Here is a 15,362-nt window from a genome sequence, read left to right as displayed (position 1 = left end):
GCTTACTAATATGTGTACCAAGAATTTTGTTTAAAGCACACATTTAGAAATATTGTATGTGCCGTGGGGGGGTTTAGGGTAATCGATTCATACCTTTATTAGGAATCCACTGAAACACAATTGAGAACTCTGCTAAAAAGGTAAAATGAATGGTGGGAAATAGGGAAGCTGCCTTTTCCAACTTTGTTTTTAAAAGATGCAGGCTCCACAACCATAATTCTTCACTATTCTTCACTAGGCTTCACTATCTAGCTAATCACTGACAATGACCTTTTATAAAACAGGCAGCCAGGAAGTCTGAAAAACTCCTGTCCTAGAAAAAGTCACCAACTTACCAGGAAGAATAGGCTGCTAATCTCAGTGCCTGCACCATTAAAAACGCTCAGCAATGATACACATTTGGCAGAAATCGCTTAGGGCCTGTTCTCACCGACTCAGTTTTTCTGCACACCACTGCAAGCATTTGGTGTGAACAGCCACATAGAATAAAAGGTTTTAAACCCTACATGTGCAGTGGTGTGCAAAAAACACAGCTTTACGTGGTTGAGCCGCATTCTTATCCCCCACCCCTTAAGCTGCAAAGACATCAGATAGTGGTGTACACATGCTGTGGTTATAATGGTCTGCATTTCAGTGTGAAAAATACCACCTCCCCCCAACACACAAAGCAGACAGAACCTTCTGCCAAACGTGACCTATTCACGTTTATGAGGCTGCGCCATGCTGTGTTGTGGGCTTTTGGTAAATAGAAGAGACAACATTTACTTGCCTGTGAAATACCCTCTGACCTAGTCCTTACACAGGTGTGGGTGCTCAAGCAGTTTGATGAAAACACTGAATATATGTCACACCATATAACTTGTACACAAAATGAAAGGTAGAAATTCTTAAAGTACTGAGACAGCTTTTTAGAAACCGAGATAAATAAATGAAAAGCATATCAACAAATAAATACATAAGAAAACTTAGATCAGAACACATTTGCATATAGTAAAGACAGTTAAGGTATTCTCAACTGTTAATTTGAAATGTAATTAATAATGGTATGAGATCACCCTTCACATTTAATGTAATCCGGTAAAGTGATCTGAACAGTCTAAATGTAGAACAGTCTAACAGTGAAAAAAATGCCAGAGCAAACTCACGCTTTCCCTCCCACGTATGTATTTTGCTGGCAGGCACACAATATGCCCAAACGTTTGAGCTTCTACTCTAGCTGCGTTTCTTCTAGACAGAAAATCATATGCTTCAACTTAAAAGTAAACAGAAAGCTGAAAGGCGTTCAACTGCTAATCACCCTTCAACATGAGAAGAGGAATGGATAGGTTAAAGATAAGCAACGCTGAATGCAGATCGCAAAGACAAAACTGTAAGCAGTCCGGTCATTTTCAGCACTTCAGAATTTTTACTTCCCAACCTATCAATACATCACTACAGGAAAAACTGGAATCTTGCACTTCAGGGTTATCTTTGTAGCGACTTTTTCCTGATTTGCTTTGGCTTTCTAGAACGATTAACATGTCCTATCGAACATTTGGGTTTAGTCCTAGTGACTGCTGATAAAGCCAACCACAACAAACTATGATCAAAGGAAAATTACCTATATGATCTAATGTTCCTCTATGACTGATTGGCCAATAAATAAAAGAAAAGGATAGATGGTGCAAGAAACAGAGCACGAGCGACAGACAGAATAGAATTTGCTGAAAAGCTACAATTGGGCTAATCTGAACTGGGTAAAACAGATTAAAATCCAAGTGTGTGTGAACAGCTGCAGATGTCACTCTGTAGAAATCAATGGCTGGCTCCTCAGATAAGTGCTTCCATGGGAATACTGACCCTGGATGCAGCCAGAGTACATCCACGGTCAGCATTTCTGTGGAGTTCTATCTGCACACAAGCTGGCTGCAGGTAATCTGCCAGTTTGAATGCGGACAGTGGGACTCTCCTCTCAGAAAACCCTGATCAGGGGGGCTGCAGCCACTGATCAGCGACAGTCCCCAATAATCAATGTCCCCTCTATTTCTGTTCCGGTGACAACCCAAAATGTGTGACTTTTTCACTTTGTGATATTGGGAAAAAAAAAAAAAAAACCACACACAAAAAAGGTAAATCTCTCTCAATGGGGACACACAACGAAATAAAAACCGGACAGATGTTCTATTTCCTCTCCACTCTATGGAAAAAAAAAGCTAAAAAAGAGTTTTGCTTTTAAATATACTTTGTGGCAGGTGAAGGTGTGTGTATAAATGCAAACACCTAAGAGTGCCTACTATGCAGCCAGCACATTATTTGTATATTATTCAATTTGCAGATATTGGCTTTAAGTCATTACAGAGAACTGAATAACTCTGTTGAATTTAGAAAGATAAAAAAAAATAAAATAAAAATATGGAGCCAAGCTCTGCAAATAGTTGACTAAATTTTTGCAGAGGCATTGAAAGTGCTATGCCATTATACTTGAGTTTTGTAGCCTAAATCTCTTCAAAGACGACTTTCAGCCTCACAAAGAAGCAGCTCAATCTCGTTGTGTTGATGCATTAATCTGTAGGAGTGTGAGCTCTAATTTCACATTTCTGCTATCGGAGAACCACCACAGTGTCATGTCTATATTGCTGGGATAGAAAAAGAAATTGCCTTTCTTTCTCACACACTGGAAAAGAAAAGCTGAAAAGAAAAAACAATTTAGCAGATGTCACCGTCTTCGGCTTACGGACAAAGTATAGTATTAGAAGCTGTGAGATTGAATATATGTCTCAATGAAAATGTGTGTCATTTGAAACGTCTAAATACTTTATCCATAGAGTTGGATAATGTTTTACTCCTACTTGTTATTACAGTTTTAAAGTTAGAGGTCTCAAAAACACCTCTTTACAGCAAACATGAATACATTTATAGAATTTTTTTTCCCAAAGCAGCTGATTTAGAGTACCGATTGTGCTAAACTTAACAATCAAATACTACAAGATTTTGATATAAAAGTTTAATCAGCTTCAGAACAGGCGTAGAGGCAATACCTTCCAATAGGGACATCTGGTACACTACCAACCGTCAATCATATCTGTTTTGATGCATCACATGAAAGAGCCAAAGGAAGGATTTCCCCACAATCTGAACTGTTGAGGTCTTTAAGACTCAATGGGTTAGTATAGGCAAGTTATTGTGTAAGGATATGTACTGGGGGAAATTGCAACAGCTTTTGTTTCCTTACAGTAAAAACTACATTTTTTGTTCTTGGGTTTAGATATATTTTTAGCGGTGCTTTTCAGCGGCAGTGCTACACTGGCGCTATTAACCCCTTCATCGGCCGCTGGCGGGGGTTAATAGCGCCCGTGTAGCACTGCCGCCGAAGCGCTTTGCAGGCGCTTCCGCTGATTTCAGTGGGCAGGACTTTTTTTTTTTTTTAACATCCCGCGAGCGCACTGCTCCAAGGAGAGACACTTTACAGGCGCTATTTTTAGCGCTAAAACACCTGTAAAGCACCTCATTGTGAAAGCAGCCTTAAGGTATATTAGGAAATACCTTCACCACAGCAAACAAAAGGAAACAGGAAAGATAAATCATTCTGTCTATAAAGAACAAACTGACTATTTGCTAAGACTCCAAATGGCCTTCTTTTCACTTAAGTGCTATTAACTGCAATGTTAAGTCACAAAAGTCGCAAGCAAGTCATACAACTTTGGAGCTGCAGCAGTGTGAACCGAGCCATAAAGAAAACACCAAAAAGGGTAGGCTCACTCCACAATACGCACAACGGCAAGTGTGTTGACATTCACTTATATTCTGCGCTGAGGTAATTTAGAATATTTACTGCTATGAGTTTTTACTTGTGCTGCGATGCAAATTTTTTTTTCCCCCCTAGAGACATTTCTTTTGGCAATGCACTGCAGTGTGATGCATAGTGCCCGTCAGTTTAAATTTGTCAGCCTGCACCAACCGTGTGGAGGGACACAACTGAGAGCAAGGCTTTTTTTTTTGTCTCGTTCAAGCAAATGGTATGAACAAGCTTTATTTTTTTAATTTTTTTTAAATAAAGTCATACATCATACAAAAAAAGTCTTAGGAACCCCACTTAAATCATAGTGCCAAGAGTACAGTTTTAGAAGACAGAACTGCTTACATAAACATTACACAGAATTGGTTGATAGGCCTAGGGCCCATGAGACATTTTACACCACACTGTAGGAAAAATATCACCTGAAGCTCCTGTTAGCTGATATATATCCACTGAGCCTGAACATGCTGCTTTAAAAATGTAGCGTTAGTTTAACGGCTTGCTTTAGGCCCATTGGAGTTTCTACACTATCCTTCACACTGCTGTTTAAAGGGTCTTTGGTTTGCAAAAGGCTGCAGGAGAGTACATACTCACATAGACAGATACTGAATTGACAATCAATAAAACCTGACTGGAAAGTTTCTGTGTAGTTGCTAAACACACAAAATGACCTTTGCATTGCAGTAGAACAGGAAGATTACATTTGGCTTTTATTTTGTAGTGGAATCAACAGAAGAAATATGGACCAGGTTACGTGGAAAAAAAGTATTGTTCTGATCAAATATGAAATATAAGCTAACAGTGCACATTCTGTATATTGACAGACAACCACATTAGTAGGTTATCTGTATGAAGTAGTTACTTTGCAAACCTGGGGCCACTATGTACATTTTAAACATGAAAATTTAAAGCAAATGAAAATCCCTCTCATTGTATGCATTGGGAGAAATATACTGTAAGTAAAAGCAATTTTGAACAAATTACAGTTTGCAAAATAAACTCACATTCTTCCAGAATATAATGGGTTTTCTTGGAGTGTTCAAGGCACTTATATTAAACATTTACGTAAATATTGTTTGGTCCTCAAGCAACTTTTATAGATGAAAAAAAAAAAACACCCTGCGGTAGAGGCTGTAGGCTTTCGATTCCACGCAATCTGTTTACTGGTACCACAACACCTCTGAGAATAACAAGGTCCTGGACCTCCTGGTGTATGGCTCAAGACCAGCACCAAGCACAAGACACAGAAAGCTATGGCTCGAGAAAATAGAATACAGTATTTTTCACAAGGCCTTCCTTGGGTCATGCAAAAAAAAAAAAAAAAAAACGGGTGTCTAACGACCTCACCAGATTTAGGTAAACCACTTCTACCTTCTCTACTATTGTCTAAAGTAAATAGAATCTTCCAAATACTACTACCGTGTTTCCCCGAAAATAAGCCAGAGTCTTATATGAATTTTGTCACTAAAAGACACAGTAGGACTTATTTTCGGAGTAGGTCTCACCATTTAATGTGCTGTCTTCTCTCCCCCTCTATCTCCCTGCCTGACAGGAATCCCCAGTGTGAACCGAGTCAAAATGCTTGTAAAATCCTATAATCCACTCTATTACAGTATTAAATAATGTACAATGTATGTGTGTATTTCTGTAATATAATTGTGCCAATACCTTCGTTATAGTGCCTCTCTGCGCTTCTGTGACCCGCCGGAGCGCTCTTCCCCACAATTATATTACAGAAACACACACATTGCACATTATATTCTACTGTAATAGAGTGGATTGCAGGATTTTACAAGCATTTTAAACTAGGGCTTATTTTCGTGGTAGGGCTTATATTCCAGCCCTGCTGGAAAATAATACTAGGTCTTATTTTCGGGGTAGGTCTTATTTTCAGGGAAACACAGTATAAGGGGCTCTGTCCATTTTCTTGCGTCTTTTCTCTTGTTTCCCTTTGTTCGTGCTTCATTAAGTTGATATGCATTTATAAATGTACTTACTGCTGGAACCAGTAACTTTTTCACTTCTTCCACCGCTCTTCTTAACTTAAGTTCTGCTCTATTCTGGGCATCTTCCACTGTTATTAGTACATGCAAGTCTTCATTCAGGTGCTCCCAGTTTGGCTTTCCTCTATTCTGTTCCTCCTAAAAGAAAGTGGAAATAATTATATGGGTTTGGTCAAGACATGTCTATTCAAAGCTAATGCTGTCATGACCCATTTTGACCATGCTCATTTTTATACATTCACGGCAACTGAAAAAAATCTGACGACTAGGTCCCAGTGCTACTCATCCACATAACCTAGTGGCGGCTGCTGGGAGAAACAAATAGACAGCCGCCAGGGGTGATATCAGAGCTGAGGGTAGGCTCTCCACTCTAAGTGTAAAGTCAACTGGGGAGAAGGAAAGGCAGCATTAGAGAACAAGGGGGGAATAAAAAGACAGACAGCAGGGAAGAGCCAGGCACTCAGGTGAGGCCACGTGTAGGCAGAGGAAGCAGACACTGATAAGACAATAAGCCTATAAAATAGCATTCCAGGCACCACCTAACCTTAAAAATTCACCCTCCCCTTCCAACACCTATTCTACCTGAGTAAGAAAGACCTACCTGTATACTTAAGCAACCCATAGATTTTTTTTGTTTAATCCAGCTGGTTGAATGGAAAAAAAAAAAAAAAAAAAAAAAAAACCTCAATTTCCCCATCCACACATTCGATGTGAATGGGGGAATCCTCCCCGCTGAGCTATTATATTCTGACAGTGGGGAGGACTTCCCTGCTGTCAGAATACACTGGTCAGCGGTGCTGACTAAGTGTCAAAAATCTAACAGGGCGGTTGTACAGAAGTCGATCAGTAGATCTTGCCCATAAATTGACTGAAATACAGACTGTTCAGTAAGAAATTTCAATCCATGTGTGGCCTGGCTTTACCTATTTTCAGGAAGCTCCTGTCCTGTCACGTGATCCGGCTCTCCTATGTCAGCCATCATGACTTCAGGGGAGAGGAGGGAGTGATGACAACAGATGGGTCATAGTAGATCTATGGGTAACATTAACTCTCTAGGCTTTATTAGCTGTTGTCAAATCACTCTTTCCCCTGCAGTTGTGCTCGCTGACACAGGGGAGATTAAAGCGGTTGTACACCCGCTGTCTTTTTTTTTTTTTCTTTTTTTACACCTGCAAGGGAAAAGGCATAATGAGCTAGTATGCACCGCATACTAGCTCATTATGAGATAGTTACCTTAGAACGAGGCGCCGGCATCTCACCCTGTCCACGCTGAGGAAGCTGACATCTCCCCTCGGCGTGTCTTCCGGGTATTGCGGCTCCAGCGCTGTGAGTGGCCGGAGCTGCAATGTTCTCACTCCCGCGCATGCGCGCGGGAGACTTCTGCCCGGCAAGCTCCGGAGTTTGCCGGGCTGTCAGCCGAGAGTCCCCTGTGCGCATGCGCCGCTGCAGTCAGCGGCTCATTGCGAGGGGAATATCTCCCAAACCTTACAGGTTTAGGAGATATTTTTTTTACCTACAGGTAAGCCTTATTATAGGCTTACCTGTAGGTAAAAGTTACAAATAAAGGTATACAACCACTTTAAGTGAAAGGAGCGGCCTGAAAATAGGCAAGTATAGAGATTTTTTAAGCTGCCCATAGATGGCTTAAATCTCGCCCGGTTCAGGAGGGACTAGCGGAGATTCAAACCATCTATGGGCAGACAAGTCAACCCATCGATCAACTTGAGCACATGTCGGATTTTCGGCATGCGATTATTGCCAAGGGCTATAGCCGCTAGCAATAATCATTGTGTTCTCCTGGCAGGGATGGATCACTGCTCCCCCCACCCCCCCGCCCTCCCGGGGCTGTTTTCCTGTGCTCCCCCCCCACAGGGAGAACACACTAGCTCTGTGGATTCCACCATCAACACTGACTTAGTTCATAGGGAAATTAAGCGATTTTCTTTCCTGCAACCTGTGGTTGCGGGATAGAAAATTGTACAATATATGGCCTGCCTTACACAGTCAGTATGTGCGTTAGGAGGGGTGAGTGCATTAAGGTTGGGTGGAGCCTGGAATTCCACTTTAAAGTATGAATCGCTTTTTAGAAGTGTGGCAATTCTTGTTGCATGTGTAAATGTGCCCTTAGACCATGTTCTTGTGTTGCAGCATGAGTTCTATTGCACTTTAGAATGGAATGCACAAATGATTCATATACATTAAAGGTGCAACTAAAGAAAAAAAAAAAAAAAAAAAGACAAATATAATTCGATTTTCAACTCTCAGTTGTTGCATACTGTTTCTTTAAAGTGGTCTTAAACCCAAAACCAAAAGTGTAATATATTAGAGCTCATTAATCCTTCGATTTAGTGGCTGCATTAGTTTTATTTTTTTAGGGTTTCTTTCCCCTCTGTTTCTAGAAACTTTTCTCTTAGAAAACACACATGTAATAACATCTGTAACATGTTTACAGCCATGTTAATAAAGCCTTATTTAAAAAAAAAAAAACTAAAAAAAAAAAAAAAAGAAAAAAACCCCCATATTTAAAGCAGTATTTGTGAAGAACTGAAAAGTGACATATGCACACTACAGGTCTTCTAGGCAGACACAAATCTCTTGTAAGTTCATATGTAAAATCAAACTATTATAGTAATATGTTTTATACAAGCACTTTAATATACTGCTGCATTTGGAAACACAATTTTGAAAATTAGTGTTTATGCATTAGCATTCCCAGCATTTTCATGGAGTTCAAAAAACTTAAAGCACATAAAAGTTAAGGCTGGATTTCAGTAATGTGCCCCCTAGGGGAAACTAGCAATATCTAATAAGAAAAAAAAAATTGTAAAAAGATTAGAGACGGCATAGGCTGCCTAGCCTGTAAAATTATCTCATTTAAAGGCCAATACGGCCTTATCACAAATCCAGGCCCGATAAACGTTATCTGTAGTGTGTAGAAGTACTGAAAGGCTGAAGTCACTGTGTGGTCCTACCACAGAGAATGTAAAATGCACAATTTTTGCTATGTTACAGAACCATCAAACAAGCACTACACAATTGTCTATAAAGGCAGATCAGAGCAAAGCATAGGTCAGAAACCACTTGAATATATCATATGTATTTTTTTGCCTGAATATAAGCCTTTCTAAAAAACATTGTTTCAGAGCAATGCATAGAACATAAAAATATAAATACGTATTAAACATCAACTTGTGTCAACTATTTTTTACAGTATAAATGATAGCGGATACCTGAGAATGACAATGCTCAAAGCTCTCCTAGGCATCACTGGAAGTTTCTGTCTGTTAATGCTTCATCTTAGCATTTTAGATTGAAAGTTTCAAACAAAAGGCTTTAAAGAAGATTCCAGGTAAATTCCCAGCATAATTCAACGACAGAAGCAAATACAATTATCACTTGCAGGTAATTCTTGGTGCAGGAGGGAATATTGTTGAATTATTAACCTAATTAATGTGAGTTAAGTAGGGAGCAAAGCTCTCTAATTGACTTCCAGTGCAATGTGTCCAGCACAAGGGACCATAAATCATGGAGGAGGAAACAAAATTGAAAATGTGGTTTATTCATTGCTTATCAAGGTGTATTTAGAACTGAAAAACTTATGTTCATAGATATGTTTTACACTGCTTTCATTATTGTCTCAAGGATATCTTACATTAGTCAATACAGCATATTATTTTAAAAAGGAAAAAGCAATGTTTCCATTTATATGCTTAGAAACATGACCTGTAAAATATACCTTGTGATGTTAGGTATTACAACCCTATTTGAAAAGTTGATTGCTTAAAGTGGTTCTAAAGACAGAAGTTTTTTTTTTTTTTTTTTTTTATCTTAATACATTCTATGCATAAAAAACCTTGTGTGCGCAGCAGCCCCCCTAATTACTTACCTGAGCCCCATCTCGATCCAACAATGTTGCACGAGAGTCTTAGCTGTCTGGGACACTCCCTCTGCATTGGCTAAGACAGCAGTGGGCGCCATTGGGTCCCACCGATGTCAAAGTCAGTAAGCCAATGAGAAGAGAGGGGGGGCGGGGCAGAGACACACTCCTGTCTGAATGGACACAGAGAAAAAGTTCGGCTTGGGTGCCCCCATAGCAAGCTACTTGCTGTGGGGGCACACGGCAGGAGGGAGGGGCCAGGAGTGCCGGCGAGGAACCCAAGAAGAGGAGAATCTGGGCTGCTCTGTGCAAAACCACTGCATACAGCAGGTACGTAAAACATGTTTGGTATTTTTAAAAACAAAAAAGGCAGGAGTCAAAACAAAGACGACAAGACATTAATATCACTTTAAGGTGGGCATCATATCCAATCATACATTAGAGTGATTGTATATTATACATACTTACAGTATAGAAAGCCAACCTAGGCTTCCCTATATATTATAGATATATATCTATATATCTATATCTAGATATAGATCTAGATATCTAGATATCTAGATCTAGATATCTAGATCTAGATATCTAGATCTAGATATCTAGATCTAGATATCTAGATCTAGATATCTAGATCTAGATCTAGATATCTAGATCTAGATCTCTAGATCTAGATCTAGATATCTAGATCTAGATATCTATATATATATATATATATATATATATATATATATATATATATATATATATATATATATATATATCTATCTATATCTAGAGATATAGATAGATATATATATATATATATATATATCTATAGAGATATAGATATATATATATATATATATAAAATTGGGCTGAAAGTATAAGTCAATGGCTTGCATGTTTCAAATGACACACTAATTATCTGTTTGAACAGCAGCAGCATTTCTGTAACACTCAGTGCCAGAGCATACTGATTGTCCAAACCCCTGCTGATACACAGTTTTAATTGTGCATTTATAGCCAGGGAAATTAGCAAAGACTTTTGCTCCTACTGTGCTTCTAATAGCAAGAGTTCACACAGAGGAAGCTGTGTAGCAAAGAATGCCCAAGAACGAAAATAAAGACAAGTTTGCAAACACATTATATAGCCGCTGTGGAGTAATTTATTGAACAGGTGGGCAAGAACCAAACAACTAAGAGGAAAAAAAAAAAAGCTGTGAAATGGCAATTTGACCCATTTATAAAACTATGTGCATATTTAGATCATAGTGTATTTTTACAAATGGGTAAACTAAAAATGCTATATATACACACACACACACACATTTCATATAAAGTTCTTGCACCTGTGCCCTTAAAGTGTAACTCCAGATAAGCAGTCTCATGCAGAGTTGAATTATATATGTACAGTATCTCACATTTGTGTAAATATTTTATTACATCTTTTCATGTGACAACACTGAAGAAATGAGACTTTGCTACAATGTAAAGTAGTGAGCGTACAGCTTGTATAACAGTATAAATTTGCTGTCCCCTCAAAATAACTCAACACACAGCCATTAATGTATAAACTGCTGACAACAAAAGTGAGTACACCTCTAAGTGAAAATGTCCAAACTGGGCCCAATTAGCCATTTTCCCTTCCCAGTGTAATGTGACTCGTTAGTGTTACAAGTTCTCAGGTGTGAATGGGGAGCAGGTGTGTTAAATTTGGTGTTATCGCTCTCACTCTCATACTGGTCACTGGAAGTTCAACATTGCACCTCATGGCAAAGAACTTTCTGAGGATCTGAAAAAAAGAATTATTGCTCTACACAAAGATGGCTTAGGCCAGGGATATGCAATTAGCGGACCTCCAGCTGTTGCAAAACTACAATGCCCATCATGTCTTCGCTATGCCTTATGGGACTTGTAGTTCTGCAACAGCTGGAGGTCCGCTAAATGCATATCCCTGGCCTAGGCTATAACAAGATTGCCAAGACCCTGAAACTGGGCTGAAGCACAGTGGCCAAGACCATACAGCAGTTTAACAGGACAGGTTCCACTCAGAACAGGCCTCGCCATGGTCGACCAAAGAAGTTGACATGCTTGAAGTGCACATGCTCAGCTTCATATCCAGAGGTTGTCTTTGGGAGATAGACATATAAGTGCTGCCAGCATTGCTGCAGAGGTTGAAGGGGTGGGGGGGGGCAGCCTGTCAGTGCTCAGACCATACGCCGCATCAAATCTGTCTGCATGGCTGTTGTCCCAGAAGGAAGCCTCTTCTAAAGATGATGCACAAGAAAGCCTGCAAACAGTTTGCTGAAGACAAGCAGACTAAGGACATGGATTACTGGAACAATGTCCTGTGGTCTGATAAGACCAAGATAAACTTATCTGGTTCAGATGGTGTCAAGCGTGTGTGGCAGCAACCAGGTGAGGAGTACAAAGACAAGCGTGTCTTGCCTACAGTCAAGCATGGTGGTGGGAGTGTCATGTCTGGGGCTGCATGAGTGTTCTGTCTAGAGGTACCCCCCATCGAATAGTGCCCACGCATGCGCAGGGCGGAGCCACATTTCAGCCAATTTGCCGATCAGCTGGAGTGACGTGACCAGGGCGCAAGCACACATCGTAAGAGGCATCTCGATGGGAGATACCATTTCACGGCCACAATTGAAACCTATACAAACAGCGGGGGGGAGACCGTAGTTCTCACATTGTGCCTCACTGTTGCGGGGCGGCTTTACAGTGTGCTGATGGTCTGGTTTTGTCCATGTTGTAGAGCGGGTTTGCAGTATTGAACGGCCGATTTTGCCTGTGTAAAAGGTCGGGTTGCAACACAGACAAAACCACCTCTTCAACACAGCCACTAGCCGCCCTCCAGCAGCTGCGATGCACAATCTGAGAACTACGGTCTCCCCTGCTGTTTGTATAGGTTTAAATTGTGCCTGTGAAATGGTATCTCCCATCAAGAGATACCTCCTACGATGTGCGCATGCGCCCTGGTTACATCAGACCAGCTGATCGGCAAATCAGCTGTTGTGCTGTTCCGTACAGCGCATGCACAGTACATACCAGGCACTTCTCTATAGCGGGCACTTCGATGCTACAGTCCTTTGAGGGAACCATGAATCCCAACATGTACTGTGACATACTGAAGCAGAGCATGATCCCCCTCCCTTCAGAGATCGGGCTGCAGGGCAGTATTCCAAAATGATAATGACCCCAAACACACCTCCAAGACGACCACTTCCTTGCTAAAGAAGCTGAGGGTAAAGGTGATGGACTGGCCAAGAGTGTTTCCAGACCTAAATCCTATTGAGCATCTGTGGGGCATCCTCAAACGGAAGGTGGAGGAGCGCAAGATCTCTAACATCCACCAGCTCCATGATGTCGTCATGGAGGAGTGGAAGAGGACTTCAGTGGCAACCTGTGAAGCTCTGGTGAACTCCATGCCCAAGAGGGTTAAAGCAGTGCTGGAAAATAATGGTGGCCACACAAAATATTGACACTTTGGGCCCAATTTGGACATTTTCACTTAACGGTGTACTCACTTTTGTTGCCAGCGGTTTAGACATTAATGGCTGTGTGTGTACACTGTTATACAAGCTGTACACTCACTACTTTACATTGTAGTGAAGTGTAATTTCTCTTTCAGTGTTGTCACATGAAAAGAAGTAATAAAATATTTACAAAAATGTGAGGGGTGTACTCACGTTTGTGAGATACTGTATATTTATTGCCATTTTATATTTCTATACAAAATATTTTACACACACCTGCCGCATTAGAAAAACAGAAAGATCTTTCTATTATTTCCTAGTTTAACTTTAATGTTTTCAAAATCATTTCACTGCTAAAACAAAACATTACATGATTAAGCAGATTCCCTGCCCAATGAACAAGCTGGAAGAGGAGAGCTGACACAGAAAGATCCCATTCACACCTAAGATTACGGCCATCATCCGTCCTGCAGCTTGAATCACAAGTCTGAAAACAGCTGCACAGTAAAAAATCAATGGCAGGCTGAGAGGCATCACACGTATGCGCACATCCAGCGGTTACCTATAGCTAGGGACAGATGATGGGTGTGAATGGAGCCCTATTGTACTAGGAAATGTGTGGGTCATCCGCCTAGATCTCCAGCTAGTGACTTAAGCATATGCACAGTAATGTACAATTGACAGTTTTCCACTATAAAGGAACATTGCATTTTCATTAAAATAATAAGCAATCGCTACACAAGCCATTTTGCATGGCAAAGTAGTTAAAACATTAGCTTTTCGTGTCAGTCTGAAACTGCTGTAATTTTCCAGAACTATATGAAAAATTCAATGCAATATGGCAACCTGGAGGTGTTCTGTACATTGCTGATAAATAGAATACCTCCAGAAAGGTTTCTGCGATTGCCAGACCAATATTTTTAGACATCTGCATAAAGATACAAGTAAAAATGTAGGCAATAAGAATTTTATTTCTGGAGGTCCTGAGCGCTGTATTTGAATTGGCTCCAATACCTGTGGGAAATGCAAGTAAAAAATGTCTCTGAACCTTTCCCCAAAACACACCTGCAGATAAGCCACATAGAACCGCATAGTGCTGTGGCATGATGTGGTTTCATGCACCTGAAAACACCCACCCAAATTAATGGCGCACCCCGCGCTTCTGCTAAAGAGCAGCACATTTTGGGTGCGGGATCACATGCAATTTACACGTACTCCCACACCCATAATAGTCTGAGCCTAGACTAAGACCTCATGCACATGGCAAAGGTTTCAGGATGCAACAAGAATACACAACTAGTGTTCGAACCTAATCACACAGCTATTCGCTGTGGTCAGGGACAGATGGTTGCCTGAACACTGGTGGACAGCTATATCTTCTTCCAGCCCATCATTACATTACACAGGTGGAGCAGCTGCAATGGTCCACATCCACCAGTACATCCGATAGATTCATGCCACACCTTGCGTTTTTTCTGCAATGTGTAGAATGCCTAATAGTTACACATAGACCCTGAATTGTCAGTTAAAGCGACGCAGTGCCAAATTGTAAAAAGTGCTCTGGACAGGAAGGGGGTAAAATCTTCCGAAGCTTAAGTGTTTAAAAGAAAAGGTCCAAAATTTGCTCTTAATGAAATCACAGGATTATAAAGAAACTGGATAGCAACTGAGCTATTTGGAAGTACTTTACAAAATGCAGTAGATAAACATTATAGCGGTTTAAATTGAATTCTATTACATGTTTGTATCCAACATTTTCAACTACTAACACCTGGCAATTCAAATGGTAAAAATGATAAATTAAATGGGTCATGCAACCTTTCAATTGTCTACATGCAGTGTCATGTGATCTCACGAAAGTGGAAGGAAAGCCTTAAAGGAGAAGTATGGCCAAAGCCTTTTTTGGCCATACTTCTCCCATGGCTTACAGAAGTGCAGTTCGTTCTGCATTCCTGTGACATGTTTTCAGCCGACAGCGGGGGCCAAAGCCCAGAGGCCTGGACTGGCACCTGGCTCTCTGCTATCCGACAGACAGCAGCTTTCTTGTCAGAGTCCTGGGAGTATAGTGATAGATGTACTTCCAGAGGTTTGTAATGTGGCATGCTTCTCATCGCACTTAGCTCATAGTATGACAGCACAAAGTGGCTGAATTGCTGGAGTTCAGCTTTAATATTATTGGGAATACAACAGACGGTGATGGAACAAAGGTGACTCAAACATTTTTTTTTTTTTTTTTTTTATAC

The 15,362-nt window shown here is 40.5% G+C and overlaps 1 protein-coding gene across 13 annotated transcripts in view; it reads right to left on the bottom strand.

The window, feature by feature from the left end:
* The window catches only part of QKI (QKI, KH domain containing RNA binding), a 279,038-nt gene that overhangs the window by 93,560 nt on the left and 170,116 nt on the right, over positions 1 to 15,362 (bottom strand). For all 13 annotated transcript variants that reach the window (XR_012243934.1, XM_073627474.1, XM_073627476.1 and 10 more), the window contains one exon: positions 5,773 to 5,916. Coding sequence is in view for 12 of the 13 variants with exons in the window: in XM_073627474.1 (XP_073483575.1) it covers positions 5,773 to 5,916 (144 nt within the window). In the remaining variant the exon portion in view is untranslated. The remainder of the gene's footprint in view (positions 1 to 5,772; positions 5,917 to 15,362) is intronic.

This window comes from Aquarana catesbeiana, linkage group LG04, assembly GCF_042186555.1.
Source record: "Aquarana catesbeiana isolate 2022-GZ linkage group LG04, ASM4218655v1, whole genome shotgun sequence".
Taxonomy (NCBI): Eukaryota; Metazoa; Chordata; class Amphibia; order Anura; family Ranidae; genus Aquarana; species Aquarana catesbeiana.
This window is presented reverse-complemented; position numbering and strand designations above follow the sequence as displayed.